This window comes from Sebastes umbrosus, chromosome 1 (assembly GCF_015220745.1).
Source record: "Sebastes umbrosus isolate fSebUmb1 chromosome 1, fSebUmb1.pri, whole genome shotgun sequence".
Lineage (NCBI taxonomy): Eukaryota > Metazoa > Chordata > Actinopteri > Perciformes > Sebastidae > Sebastes > Sebastes umbrosus.
Window position 1 is genome coordinate 19204951 of NC_051269.1, and position 15741 is coordinate 19220691.

General features: G+C 42.9%; 1 protein-coding gene across 22 annotated transcripts in view; it reads right to left on the minus strand.

Moving 5' to 3' along the window:
* Positions 1–15741, minus strand: part of eif4g3a (eukaryotic translation initiation factor 4 gamma, 3a) — a 67478-nt gene that overhangs the window by 18265 nt on the left and 33472 nt on the right. For 13 of the 22 annotated variants that reach the window (XM_037778734.1, XM_037778699.1, XM_037778636.1 and 10 more), the window contains 12 exons: positions 15424–15584; positions 14386–14520; positions 13188–13434; positions 11386–12165; positions 10190–10278; positions 7471–7762; positions 6491–6615; positions 5024–5143; positions 2845–3000; positions 1917–2114; positions 1062–1208; positions 670–906 (listed from right to left, as the gene is read on the minus strand). In XM_037778734.1, coding sequence (XP_037634662.1) covers positions 670–906; positions 1062–1208; positions 1917–2114; positions 2845–3000; positions 5024–5143; positions 6491–6615; positions 7471–7762; positions 10190–10278; positions 11386–12165; positions 13188–13434; positions 14386–14520; positions 15424–15584 — 2687 coding nt within the window. The remainder of the gene's footprint in view (positions 1–669; positions 907–1061; positions 1209–1916; positions 2115–2844; positions 3001–5023; positions 5144–6490; positions 6616–7470; positions 7763–10189; positions 10279–11385; positions 12166–13187; positions 13435–14385; positions 14521–15423; positions 15585–15741) is intronic. The other 9 variants (XM_037778793.1, XM_037778641.1, XM_037778784.1 and 6 more) reach the window with 5 other exon arrangements.

The window sequence follows — 15741 nt, forward strand, 5'->3', positions numbered from 1 at the left end:
CTGTCAGTGTGTCAGTGTGCTGACTTGACTATGACTTGCCCCAAAACTGCATGTTCATTCATTCATTCTCTGTAACCGCTTATCCTATTCAGGGTCACGGGGGGCTGGAGCTGATTCCCTGTTGACATTGGGTGAAGGCGGGACCCTGGACAGGTCTCCAGACTATCACAGGGCTGACACAGAGTCAGACAACCATTCACACACACATTCACACCTACGGGCAATTTAGAGTCAACAATTAACCTAACCTGTATGTCTTTGGACTGTGGGAGGAAACCGGAGAAAACCCACGCTAACATGTGCAACCCTCTTGCTGTGAGGCGACAGTGCTAACTACTGCACCACCGTGCAGTCCAAACTGCATGTGATTATCATAAAGTGGGCATGTCTGTAAAGAGGAGACCCATAGAAACCATTTTCATTCACATATCTTGAGGTCAGAGGTCAAGGGACCCCTTTGAAAATGGCCATGCCAGTTTTTCCTCGCCAAAATTTTGCACAAGTTTGGAGTGTTATTTAGCCTCCTTCGCGATGAGCTCGCATGATATGGTTGGTACCATTGGATTCATATGATGCCAGCATCTTCACTCTAGCTTTAAAACTGAGCCTGCTACGACCTAAAAATCGCAAGTTATGTTAATGTTAAATCAACTTTCTTCTCCGCCTCACCTTGGCCTTCTCAAAGTCCAGGTCCTTGCCGATGGTGGTGAGCAGCCTGCACAGGCACTCCAAAGACTCCTGGTCGTGGTTCTTCAGCAGCTTGACGACACAGTCGTGCATGATGGCCTCCGTCAACATCTTGAGCTTGAAGAGCTCGCCGATGAACCTGATGTTGCCGATGGAACGCCGCCGGGCCTTGTCCTTGGCTTCCACCAGCTCTTCCTGAAGCCGCTCGCGCTCTGTCGTCTGAGGGGACCCAAGGCAACGTCAATCAAATACTTGCCCAAGGAGGTTATTCACAAAACCGCCAGAGTTTCATTCTCTCCCCCCCCCGTATTAAAAATGCTTTGGTACAGCTTGAAAATGGGTGTCACACTTGAGTAATTCATAGAGCACATTACCGATGCAGCAGAGTCCAGCTCTTTCTGCTTCCTCTCGAACACCACGTCGTCCACGTTGTCTCTCTCAAACTCCTTCTGGCAGCGGTTTAGCAGCAGCTTGCGAAAGTTCACGGAAGTGTTGGGTTTGTCAGTCATGGGCACCTTGAGCTGTACAGGAACAGCAGACATAGTAGATTATAGTAAAGAAACAGAAGTATAATAAAGGCAAGTTAGGTGACAAACTAAACCTTTAAAAATGTAGAACAGTGACTCGAGTATCCGGCAGACGAGGCCACAGACTTAAAGGAGTTTTCTGCAAAATATATTGAAGGAAACCACAGCAAGACACTTTCTCTGTTTTACAGAACAGAGTTCCTTATTGCAGAAATGCTTATTTAATGAAAAGCGATCCATTTGAAAGAATTATCAAAAGATGACATTTACTACTTCAGTTCAAACAGTGTAACAGCAGCCCTTCTTTTCACCTCTCTCTGCTGAAGATAATGGGTGTAACACATCTTACGATTTCTTCTTGCAAGTCATCAGAAAATGATAATGCTCACACTATATCATCACATTGTATATTGAACTGTGTTGTATTGCACACCATTACGTTGCATCGAGGCAGAGATGAATCTAAACCCATCGATCCGTTTGCGGCTGAAACATTTAGCAAGTTGTTGAGATGCAAATTGGATTGGTTTCATTTGGGATTGCACAAACGTAGCGTAAACTGCACAGTCTGTGCAATTCAGAGAAGTTTACTTGTTGTTGAACTAGAATTCCCCCTGTGAATGAACCAGAGATGAGGTAAGATTATTCATTCACTTCCCTGCCTGCTTCTCTACCCTTAAGTCGACACGACGACCTGCTTACCGCGATGAGGCAGCGGCACATGTTTCCATAGGCCACGGAGAAGCTGGGCTCGTCGATGGCCTTCTCAAAGACCAGGTCGATGACCCCTTTGAGCCTCTCCTCTGTGTTGATGGTCAGCTCCGTCACCTGCTTCATCAGCTGGGCGAACTTCTGAGGTGTCAGCTTGTTCAGGATGCTGCGTACCTTCTTGAAGAGCTCCTGAGAGGAATCAGTCATAATGAGCACAATCATTTTATTTGAAGATTATCTTGGACATAATCATTAAAAACTAACTCTGTTACAGGGATGGCAATTATTGATAGTTTCTGATAAAGATACCATTTTACAAAATGCATATTTTCCCTCATAACTGTCTGTTTATTACGTAAAGTTGTTTCCTACTGAGGTAGATCAAATCATTTATTGAGTAATAACAAGTAAACTTTCATTTTGTTTTCCAATTTTTAAAGAATTAAACCAATTGATTCCGTTATGATCTTCAATAATTTAAAGCTCTTCAATCAAGTGGATTTTTTTCAACTGTTTACTCATTACGTTTAGCTATTTTTTGCCAACTATCTCAACTGTTTATCCCTTACTTTTAGTTAACTCTTTCAACTGTTTACCCAATACATTGATGCTGTTTACTTTTTCTCTTATTTTCTCCAATACATGGTGTGGTGTCACTGTTGCATCTACCTTATTTCACCCATAATGCATTGCGCAACAGGGTATCCAAGTCAGTTTTACATTAGTCACTCATAGGGAAGCTTCATGCAACAAGTACATTTAAGTGTCTATAGCAAGTCTGACTTAAAGTTATATTTAAGAGAAAGACTAGGTCTATTTTTATGCAACCGGCCCCTGGTGCTGATGTCTGGAAAGCTTCTCTTTTGTGCATCTTTTCTGTGTGTTCGTGTACATGCATGTGTGTATATTTGGCCCTAACCTGTGTGTTTTGCGCCTCAGGATCCTCTACAACAACCTCCGGCCTCTTCATGCCAGGTTTCCAGGCATTCTCGGATTTTTTCAGCTGAACGTCCTCAACCGACACGTTCATGATGATCTTCCTGGGTGGAGGCCGCCGTGCCCCAATGTTCATAAGCTGTGAATGCAATGAAAGAATACAGCACGTTAGTATGTCTCGTCACCAGCTACACAATATATTATAAATTGTCTATCTGCAATGAAAAACAACAAAATATAACCACAAAAAAAACAACATAAAACAAAGTTAAATGACTTGTAATTTTAAGAGCCATGTGCAGACAACACATCTCTGCCAGAATACTCTCTGAAATTACCTTGTGAAATATATGAAATCTGCTCTACTTTAACTGACCCTGCATTGTCTAGAAGAACAGATACACTCTAATGCAGGGGCGTCAAACTCATTTTAGTTCATGGTCCACATGCAGCCTAATTGATCTCATGTGGGCTGGACCGGTAAAAACATTGTATAATAACCTATAAATAACAACACCTCCAAATGTTTCCCTTTTTAGCATAAAGAAGTACAAGTGCATTCTGAAAAACATTCACAATTAATAAACAATCGATTTACAAAACAAATAATGAGCAGCCCGGGATGTCTTGCTGATCTCTTAGCTACGACTAAAAACAGACTGCTGCTCTTAAACCTGCCAACAATTCATTTATCTTCACTGTTCTCAGTTGTCCTTGCAAGGTATTGTATTTTCCGCCATGATGAGTCTGATAGTGGCGCCAAATATTATATTCCTTGAGCACTGAAAGGTGCTGTGAACACACCAAGCACACTTTACCTCTGAAGAAATACAGTAGGAACTGGTCCATTTTTCTTGGAAAACCCAACACAGTGTGTCTACTTTTCTCCTTTTTTGACATTTTCCACCGGCGGCTCCTGCATGAACAGTAGCCTGTGCTTGACAGTTGTGTCACGTAGCCTGTATGTAAGCATGTGGGATGTATAAAAGCGTATCCAGCATAGGGCCTGCTACTCTTATTAGGACTCCCAGTGGATAAATAGCAGTGCATTTTATTGAGAAATTGGAATTAATGACTTCTCTGCATTTTTCACACTTTGCAGTCATCCAGTGTGCCGGATTGGACCCTCTGGCGGGCCGGTTCAGGCCCTCAGGGCGTACTATGTTCGACACCCCTGCTCTAATGTGTTGCAGCACTTGAGTAGGTTTATTCTAATCAAACAAATCTTGACTCTGACAATGGTAAAACAGTGTTTGGAGTGGTATATTGGAGGGCTGTCCCGAATACCACTTTTTGTTTTTACACCTCGTGTGGACGGTGCACACACGCCTCTATCTGCGCTCAGCATCTCTTCCCTCTGTGTGTGTGAGTGTAGATGTACCTCAAAGTCGCGTTTACGGAACCACTAAACGGCGCCATTTTGAGGCTGCTGCTGCCTGCGCATTACGCACCGCCTCTCTTGCAGTGCCCTGCTGCAAGCTTGAGCGTAATGAAGCCCGCGGAGGCTCCCGGTCAGCCCTTTTTGGCCTGAGCCCCCCCATGGGTTGCGCTATGACATAAGCAACGGCTTGGCTCGTCTCCGTGACATGACTTGGGAAAGACTTAGCCAGACATTTCTCCGTTCTTGGCTGAGATGGACGGCATAGCACTGCAACACGTGTCTTTCGGTTTAATCAAAAGCATTCACTTTTAAGGATTCTGTTATTCTACAGTATTGTTGTTTGTATTTATATTTGTTATGAATAAGAAACGTTTTCCAAAAGGTTTGGTGTGTTTTATGCATGTTTGTAATCCAGAGGGGATAAAAAAATACCTACCCCACGAACGAATAAGTGAATAGTCTAATATTTGGGTCCAGCCCTGGTTTATTGGAGGTTTTCTGTGTTGAATCAGTCACTGAACATTTATTGGACGTCGGCTGAAACCAACTGGAACCAAGTACTTCAAGTTGTATCCCATTATCCTCTGGCTGTGAGAGAGATGTTTGAAAGATGTGTAATATCTATTGCATTTTTACTCCCCTTAAAATCAGCAAGTTGTCTATTAAACATGAAGACAAATTGTGTGTTGAGAGGAAATGGAGGAGTGTGTGCGTGACTTTATGAATGATTGTGGCAGCATGAGTAAGTGTGTGTGTGTGTGTGTGTGCACGTATGACTCACTGAAGCGCCTCGTCCTCCGGTCATTTGCCTGCCAAAATCTGCAAAGGCAGGTGTGAAATCAGGTCCTCTGGAAATCACCCTGGACTCCACCGCTCGAGATGGCAACTTGTTTTGGTTAATCTGCAGGACACATAACATACACAATACATCATTACATACATATATATATATAAGATGAGCTGAACAGCAGGGGGAGCAGTGATCCCCTGATAATAATGGCAATAGGGTAAATGGAGGCAGCCTGGTGAGTGTGTGTGCATTTCTAACCCATTGGTCCCTTAAAGGTGACCCGTTGTAAATGACAGTCATACTACATTAACAGCTTTTAGGTTATGTATTTTCACTGTACTGGTGATAAATTATGTTCAGCGGGATCAGCGGGCCATTCACAGAGAGAAGTCAGAACCAGATGTGGAGGGAAAGGAAGGAAGAAAGGAACGCAGGAGAGAGAGAGAGAGAGAGAAAGAGAGAGAGAGAGAGAGAGAGATAGTTGTGGGGGAGGAGAGAAGAACAAATCCAGCTCTTTGTCTTTCAGCTGTCCTTGACTTCCTCTCCATTCTTTCCCCAGTGAGATTTCACTTTCTCCCTCTGAGAAAATGAGACTTTGGGATTGTACATCGCCGGGCCGGTTGTTCTTTTTGGAGAGGTGGGGGAGGGGCATGTACTCTTAACACTGCCAAGTGTGACATAATAGCAATGTGATTTTAATCAAAACAGCATTTCAGCGGGCCATATGCTCCACCCATACGTATGTGTGGATCACAGGAATGAACCAGTCTCTGCGGGCTGTATCTTTGATTCCGCTGCAACACAATCTAACAGACTAATGTCTAAAGCACTGCCTGTTGCTCTGAGCTTATGATGAAGAACCCTGTTTCATGAAGTTTATTCAAAACTAGGGCTTCAGCTAATGGCTGCTTTCATTATTGATTACCATAATGTATCATTTAATAGCTTAAATCGCTCAGTCTTTAAAACCTCAGAAAATTATGAATAATTTCCCAGAGCCTGAGGTGAGATTTTCATTTTGCTCGTTTTGTCCGACTAATAGTCTGAAACCGGACGACATTGAATTTACAATGATATAAAGAGAAGAAAAGCAGCAAATCTTCACATCTCAGAAGCCGAAACCACCGAATGTTTGTTTCATAACTGACTTTAAAGATTATTGAAATTATTGCCAGTTCATTTTCTGTAGACCGACTCATCCTTTCAGTTCCATTCAAAAGAAAATCTTGAACATACATGTTCTACTTACAGAACCCAACATAGACTAACATTGTGGCTATAAAGGAAAAAGAAAATTAAAGCATTTTTTTAAAGCTACATTTAGAGACGGAGCTCCTGAGGGAAACAGACTGCTGCACAGGTAACTTTTAAAACAAACAACATATGGCACTGAGAGGTTTAAGGACATGCGGGTCTGAGTATTTATGCAGGGCTATCTGCAACAACGGGCTTACTCACCTTGTCCAGCACCACATCACTGATAGGCGGGAGACCCTCAGGCTTCTGTACGCATGCGGGCATGAACTGGAAGCCCAACAGGAAGTCCCTGTCATACTGACGCTTCCCACTGGGCTCAGCCAGGTCTGGACCACCGAGCAGGGGTTGAGAGAAAAATCGCAAATATTAGGGCTGTCAAGCGATTAAAATATTTAATCGCGATTAATTGCAAATTAATCACACATTTTTTATCTGTTCAAAATGTACCTTAAAGGGAGATTTTTCAAGTAATTAATACTTTTATCAACATGGGCATGGGCAAATACGCTTGCTTTATGCAAATGTTATTATTATTATTACAATTATTATTATTATATAAATCAATTAACAACACAAAACAATGACAAATATTGTCCAGAAACCCTCACAGGTACTGCATTTAGCATAAAAAATATGCTTTAATCATAACATGGCAAACTGCAGCCCAACATGCAACAACAGCTGTCAGTGTGTCAGTGTGCTGACTTGACTATGACTTGCCCCAAACTGCATGTGATTATCATAAAGTGGGCATGTCTGTAAAGGGGAGACTCGTGGGTACCCATAGAACCCATTTTCATTCACATATCAGAGGTCAAGGAACCCCTTTGAAAATGGCCATGCAAGTTTTTCCTTCGCCAAAATGTATCATAAGTTTGGAGCGTAATTCAACCCCCTTGGCGTTTCATATGATACCAATATCTTCACTCTAGCTTTCAAACTGAGCCCGCTACAACCTAAAACTCGCAAGTTGCGTTAATGCATTAAATAGAACTTGCGTTAACACATTTGTATCGCATTAACTTTGACAGCCCTAGCAAATACAGTACACATATAAAACAAACTGAACTGAAAATAATTGAAGTAAAAGCTAAACTCAGGAGTTAATGCTCAAAATTTGAATGTCACAGAAATTTATTGATAAAACGAAGCATCTGTCCGAAGAACGGGGCCCTTCTAACCTTCCATGTCTTGTGGGGCCCCTGTGGAGTTCTCCTTGTCTCCGGGGGTGGCTCCGCTATCGCTGCTCTCCGTCTCTGAAGTGTGACCCGCCCCGTTCCTCATGGGCTCCATCTCGGCCTCGCCGTTCTCCTCCGGGACGGCGGGCTTTTCGTCAGCATCGGGGCTGCTGGCGGGAGCTGGAGCAGGGGTGGAGGTGAGGACTGACGGTAGGGGCACCAAGCTGCTGCTCAAAGGAGCAGGAGACTGCAGGGCCTGGTCTCCAGCAGGCTGATCTACTGGCCTGGGCTCGTCCTGTGTGGGAGGCAAGGTTGAGTTTTCAGATCTCCATTAAAATAATTATGCCCTGCTTCATTATCATTTAGCGAGATAATAAATTCCCAACAGCTTAACGATTGCTGTCGCGTAGCTCTCATCGTATTTAAAAACTAGTAGCATCACAATTTCTCCACATAACACCGCCTATAATTATCAGTTAGAGATGAAAGGAGGTCATCTGCAGACAGGGTGACACATAAAGAAAGGGTCGAAATGCAGGAGTGGAAAATGAGGGATGGAAGAATTAATAGAGTGAAGGGCAGGGGACTCAGGGATGAATGAGAGACGATGAAATGCAGAGAGGGCTGAATGGGTCAGGTACAAACAAAAGACAGAAAAGGCAGAAACGTGGGAGCACAATAAGCTTGCTGGTGTTCCACCGGTGGCACAGAGTGGGCAAGTCTATGCTGGTATGATTCTCTCTTCACCATCCCTACTGTCATTATCTGAAATATTATCTGTCCATGCAACACCATTTACGCACAGAGAAAAAAAAAGGATTGTTCTTGTCATTTTTTTATGTATTGCAATTCATGTTCTGTGTTTTATCCCGGCCAGGACACTCCTGTAAGTGATCTTCAATCTCAGCGAGACACTATACTTTCTTCGTCTTCAAAAAATAAACAGCAGCTTCAAGTGGGGGTCTCCAAGAGAAACAACTGTGTCAATGAGGTAATGCTTTGAGTCCAGTGTTAAGCCAGCTGCACTGTACAGACAAATTTGTCCAATATAAATTAAAATAAAATAAAATTGTTAACTTTTCACTTGAGTCTGAATTCAGAAGATGAACTGAAATGTGCTTTTTTTAATGCTCTAAATTAATTAAATGTGGGTTGCTAATGTTCATTTTTTGTAATCTGCATGAAAAGTTTCTGACTTAAATAACATCTCTTCTTCACTCAAAGTGCCTGTTTCAATGTAACCTAATAAAGAAGCCATTAAAAAGCCTGTGACACCGGTTTTTGGTGGTGTGAAAATTCTCCCACAGCGACAAGCCCAGAGCAAAACAATAAAGGAGAGGAAACGAGAGCGGGAAAGCGCTGATTTTAAATACAGTGGGCTGGGTGAGCAATGAAGATGATGGATAACTCCTCGCTGCCGTTCTCGAACCATAACAACACCCCAAAGTCATTTATGTCTGCTTCCCCCACCACACATGTGGAAGCATTTTCCACTTGAACTATTGCCCACATTGTGCATTTCCTCTTCTCTCTCTCACCCTCTCTGTCCTGATCCTCCAATACTCTGTAGGCATCTTAAAAAGTCTTGTTCCAAAATGAGATACCAACCATTTAATAAAAAATGTGACAAAATATCACAAAATGATGGTAATTATTAAATAGGTAGGATTTGTCAACAGTTAAAATACTACTTCTACCAAGAGACTATATACACAGGCTGTACGCATGTCATTTATTTTTACATTCAAAGCTTGTACTGAGGTTTTGGAATGAAGCTTTAAATGTCTTTCGTCATATTTTATGACGTCATCACCCTAAAAAAATAATAATAATCCTCAAACAAAATCCTCAATTTGAATAAAGTGATTGATCAGATGAAATGAGTCATTTATATTAAATTAACTTTCTTTAATAAATATAACTTGTCAGTGTGTGCCTCCCTTTGTGTGCAACAAGCTTTTTGACCGCAGTGAAAAATGTTGTTTTTGAAAGGCTAAACACCAACAAACATGGAATGAAGCATTTTGTTAAGATAAAAACATGTTGTGAATTTTGGAAATGATTGCATCTCTCTCTTTTTCAATTAAAAGGTTGACTTTTGGACCTTACACGATTTGGATCACACGAGTCGGAAACAATCCTACACAGCCACCACTGGCTGGAATCTAATTCTACAAATAGTATAATAGTATTCACTGCCGAGCCTGTTTGTAAGCGGTACCGGCAACGTTATCTTCGCTTCGCCTCTCTCTCCTCTGCTCCGCTACGTGTGTGTGTGTGTGTGTGTGTGTGTGTGTGTGTGTGAAGAGGCTAAGCCCCGCACTCGGTGAAACACGAGAGCAAAGGATATTAATGATCGGTACGCCGCTGCAGAATGAATATAGGGGAAACACCGATTAGTGTAGCATAATCTCTATATGCATCTGTGCAGAACTACCGGCTTTAAACTGAATGAATAGACATGCAAAAAAAAGAAGCTGCGCAGCATTCGTTTTTGAATGTCAACGTTATGAATGAAGCTTCACAGCACTTGGTACAGCCCTCACACACATTCATAACATTTGAAGGCAAAATGATCTATATACTTAAATCTACATTATCTTAAATAAACATTATCTATACATGTACTTATAATAATTTAAATACAAATGTATGTAAAGGACTTGGAATACTCTTGTTTCCTCGTCCTGCACGGTGAGCAGTTTTGGGCCTTTTGTCTTACCTCGTCCTCCTTTTGAGGTGTGTCTCCAGCAGAGTTCCCTTCATTTGGTTTCCTCCAGCTCTTTGGTATAGCAGAAGCAGTCTGATTTACTGTTGGGAAAATACAAATGCAGGAACACGCAATCAGCCACAGACAGTCATCAAACAACACAACCACGATGGATTTGAAAGTGAAATCTGTGTTTAAAACAAAACGATGCAAGAGAAACATCTTTTTGTCTGTAATAGAAAATCTGTTCACATTAAAATCTGGGTAAAAACAGCCCAGGCATATAATTGTTTTTTTACAATTGTTTAAAGCTACGATGGGATGAGTATATTTGTCAATATGATGAAAACCAGAAAATGACATGAAATGCTTTAAAGTCACTTTAACTATGACGTCTACTTAGTCCTAACATGATAAACCTCACCCATCTCTGACCAAAATAAAACAAACAAACATTAATTGAGCAGAACAAGAGGGATGAATGGGAAAAGTTTCCCACGACCATGAGTCATTATGTTTTAAGGAGATTGCCAGGAAATCTTCCATGACACACTGACATAGCTCACACCCTAGGTTCCTTCTATTTAAAAGTCCATTGCTATACCTCACATATGCTATTATTTTGTACCTGTGGGCACTTTTGTATTTGTCATAAATTGATCTTGCTCGAATTTATACAAAACAAGAACATGACGATAAACTGATAAGATTAACTGACAATTCTCATGACTTTGACAGGACAAACAGGTGACAGATGTTTGACAATGCTCTCATTTTGTTGAGAGAACTGCCTTAATAAAGTTTAACACGCCTTGGGTCACTATGGATGCATCCCTTTTTGTCCCGTTTTAATTACAGTGTCAGATGTGCAGTTATACAGACAGCAAGTCAATAGTGCTCTGACCATGCTGATAGTTTATTCTATTTCTTCTTGGGGAGTTAACTGTGTCAGCAGAGTGTTTCATGAGAGATTATCTGCAATATGTGCTTTATGGGCGTTCATAAAACCCTCTAGTGAATGATAGAGACACTTAATTTTTGCTATTTTGGCGTGATACAATTAGTGTACTCATAAAACTGCCTCTCATTTTCGGCTGGACTGTCACCAAAGAACACTCCTTTGTTGCAGGTTAAAACACTTGTTATGGAAACAAAAGATCTAGGATACAATAAATGTTACAGTAATTGAAATGCATCAGATTCAGTACCTGTAGTGGGACTCTTCCTAGTGAGTGCTTGGTGCTGGGGCTCCGTTTTGCTGTCAGTAATGCCTCCATGTGCTTCTGTACCCCCTCTGGGGACAAAGTCTTTAGTGTCTAAGGACTTGCTCGGCTCGTCGGCCTCTGTCGTGGCCTGCACTAGAGGCGGAAGGCCGAGGGGGAGCAAAACCGGCAAAGCTGGGGCTGGGCTTGAGGTCAGGGTCACTGGCACCACAGCCACAGGTGCCATAGGGGCGAGCGCAGCAGCAACGGGCAACTCCGGCCTCACGTCAGAGGGCAAAGTTTCAGAGGAGGAGGCCTCTCTGTAAGCGGGAGCGGAGGCCTGGGGCTGGAGTGCAGCTGAAGACAGAAGAGAAGGCTCGAGAGCCAGTGTGTCCAGCTCGATCCCAGAGTCGGCGAGGCCGTTCAAAGCCTTGGGAGCCGGCGCTGGCGAGGCAGCCGGAGTTCGTGGGGCGTCCGAGAGAGGCTTGTCTGTGTTGGGAGTCTGAGGTGACGCCAAAGAGGGCTTGTGCTCCCCAGCTGAGGAGGAGGGTGAAGAGGCTGAAGCGGTGGACTCCCTGGCTGAGGGACGTTCGCTGTTGTTGGCCACTGAAAGAGGGAGAGTGACGGGGGCGGTCATCGAAGCAGGGAAGGGAAGCTCTGGTTCAACAGTAGATGAAGGCTCAGTTACAGGAGTTTTGGCCTCAAGTCTCTCTACAGGGGCTTCAGGCTGCACAAGCCCAGGCGAGGAAGACTTCTGGACAACTGGCTCCAGTTTTGGCGTATCATCTGGAAGAAAATGACACAATTAAATCATCAACAGGTAATATTTGCATCTATTTCTTTAAACAGATAACGTGTGTGAAAATGCTTGGATGGATATTAAGTTCATGACTGTGACAGCTCCAGGCTCAATAAACCAGAAAGACAAACATTTTCCAACATTTGCATGGAGGGTAGTAGTTTAAACCTGCAGTCTGAAGCTCACTAATAAACCTCTACACAAAAGGAGAACTGGCTCTGAAACTTGTGCTAAGAAATGCTGGTTGAAATATTACAGCTAATTACTGGAAAAGCAGGGAGCCCTGCTGACACCACACTGTGATTTGTGAGGGAAATGAAAGTGAAAGCGTTGAATGTGCAGCGTGTTCTGGGAAAAAGAAAAAAACGATACAGAAGATGTGTATGCAAATCATTGTTTGAGCAAAAGAGTGGAGGGTTACTGAGGCTGCTGTTCCACATGCAATAAAACCAAAAGATGACATTGCCTGAAAGACAGTAATGACACAGCAGTAAAACAGACCAATATTTCTTGAGGGTCAAATGTTATATTTTCACAATTTGAACATAAAGATATGGTTAAAACTAGTGTAACGGATTGTGTATTTGTACCGAAGCCGCACGCAGAATACACAATATGCAGATTGATGCAAGCGTGTGTTCCACCCAGACAATTTTAGCCGTACGCTGTTAGCAACATATGCTGAGGTTGTCACAACAAGCTGAATGGCGTGCGAGTCAGTCACACTATGGAGAGCACAAATGAAACGCCGGAGATGGAAAACCCGCCTGCAGGTTACCAGTCGGCTACAGCAGCAAAAAAAAGAGAGGGTTGTATATAAGACAAAGACGGCGTGTCGATGTTGTAGGATATGTGCCAAACTTGCACCGAACCATGACTCCTAAGCCCGGGTATGAACCGAGATGCCGTGACTTTTGTGTACAGCTAAACCCCCAGTTAAAACTGCATTGGTTAGACAGTTAGACTTGTGCATGTCATTTAAAGAAAGAGGGGGGATGCTGGTGCAGACCTGGCCCTGGTTTGGTGTCTGAAGCCCCAGTGGTCGACGGCTGCTGTGGCTGTTGGGGCTGCGGTGGCTCCAACGTGTAGCCTCCAGGATGGGCCTGCTGTGGCTGAGGAGGCTGTGACTGCTGCTGCTGCTGCTGCTGCTGCTGCTGCTGCTGCTGCGGCTGAGGCTCTGGAGTCTGGCTGCTGCTCAGCTGCTGCTGCGATTTGAGGTAGAAAATGTGAGGATAATGAGGGTGCGGCCATAAAAACTAGCAACACAGAAAACCAGAGAGACCGGCACAGAGATGTAGGTAAGCACGTACACAAACAAATAAACAAACAAGCCCGAATGCAGGATTAAGCAGCAGAAATAAGGAGTCCAATGGGAGGTGTGGTTAGATTAAGAGGACAGCAATGGAGGACAAGACAGAAAATGAAGATCAATGTGGGAGGAATGGCAGGAGAAGGGGAACGGCTCGCAACAATGCAGAGGAAAAGATACAGAGAGAAATAAATGAAAAGGGGGGCACAAAGAGACAGAGAAAGAGAGGAAAGACTGTTAACATCCACAGAAGGACACAGGGAGCAAGAAGGCACAATGTCCTTCATCAGAATCCAGAAAAGCGGTTTTATTTGGGCTTGGTACATTTCATGTATTAAAATGTGCCAATGGTGTTAGTACAATGATTTTCAGCTTCAATAATAAGACCCCAGAGCCCTGCTGGTCTCCATTCTACATCTACATTGATTTTTTCAAAGAACAGAATGGATAGATAACCAAATCTGAGTGGATTCTGTAGGAGGAGCAGGAGAATACAGACAGTACATAATGCAATCTACTGTAAAAGATAGTGAGTGAATAGAAAACAGTGATAGAAAAAAAAGCAGGTGTAAGATTAAAACCGCTGTTACCAAGATTATAGTGAATTTATTTAATACTAATAACAAAAGTGATTTTTTTTTTTAGAAGTCCTGAAGCATGATCTGGACAGAAAGCCATCATGAATTCCTCATGAGAGGGCAAGACGGCCGAATAAATAACCAAAGACACAGAGGCCGTGTCCCGTCCGTCACACACATGGCAGAGAGGATCACACTGCAACAAAGCAACATGAGATGTCTCTCCTCTCCTCAACTGAAGCTTCAGTTGAATTAGCTGCTCTTAATGCTACACTACTACAACTGTAAGTACTGTAGGTGAGTGTGTCAGAGGGGCCTACCTGTGGGGGTGTAGGGGTAGAGGAGGGGCGGCCGACAGGAGGCGTTGAATTCCTGCTCCCTGAACCCCCTGCCATGATCTCCTCTGTGATATCCCTGCCACCCTGATTGGGGTCACGGATACGGATCTGGGAGGACAATGGCACAAAAAAACAGACCTCACTAAAGCGGCCGAGTCTTAGAGCAACCCTGCCTCAGCCATATCTTACGCAGGCTTATCAGCTGCAGCATTATACACTAATGAGAGTTAGTAATAACAGATATTATGCAAAATATGAAATATATTTAAACAAAGGCAAATTGATTCTCTTACTCTCAAACACAAAGAGAAAATGGAATAACGGAGCAAGCTCCATCTGCTGACGAAGATTATACTGTATGATAACATGGAAAGCTCCACAACAGCTACTAAATGAACTTTGAGGGGAGATTGTTTTGTCAGCTGCTGTTTCCGAGGTCAAAGCTGAACTGTGAAGCTCAACTTTCAAGCCTATATGGAAGAAAAAATCCTTAAAAAGCTCGGAAAGAAATGGAAATTTGAATATCTATATGAGTGCGACAACTGATAGAAATCATGATGTCTTCGAAAACTCCAGAATAGCTGCTAAATGGGCCTTAAAGGGATAGTTCAGGTGTTTTGAAGTGGGGTTGTATGAGGTACGTATCCATAGTCAGTCTACAGTAGATGACGGTCGGCACGTCAGCAGTTTGGAGAGGCAGACAGGAGTACAGACACGAGAGAAAAGTGATGTATTACTATGGACGGGGCCGTCAGCAAAACGCATTTTAGATTATGGATAAGTAACTCATACAACCCAACTTCAAAACACCTGAACTATCCCTTTAAGTTGAGATTGTTTTTCCAACAAAAGATTATATTTTCATTTTTAATATTATTTGACAAGCTTCCATGAAAGCAAAAGATTAAAATTTGACAAAAGGAGGTTTAGAGTGTCAAATACAATCAAAAATCTATTGGGGAAAAAGCATCTTATGTGGACCTCTAGAAAAAAAGACAAAAGAACTACTAAGATACTCACTGTTTTCTTCTCACGCTTGGCTGGTGGAGGTTGCTGTGGTGTAGGCACTATGATGGGGGGTGAGGGGGGATACACAGTCTGTCCTTGGTAGTAGGGTGGACCAGCTGTGGGGACGGGAGCAGGAACCGAGGGTGAGACAGGCGGGTGGTACCTGAGGGGATCTGAATACATTTGGGAGAAAGGAAAAACAAAAGAGAAGAAAACAGATATTAGTACAACAGATACACAGTTACACCCCACTGCTTTGGGGAGGCACACGAGACTGATAAAGTTGTGTGTATTTGTGGTAAAATCAGATTTAAATGTGACATGGAAATA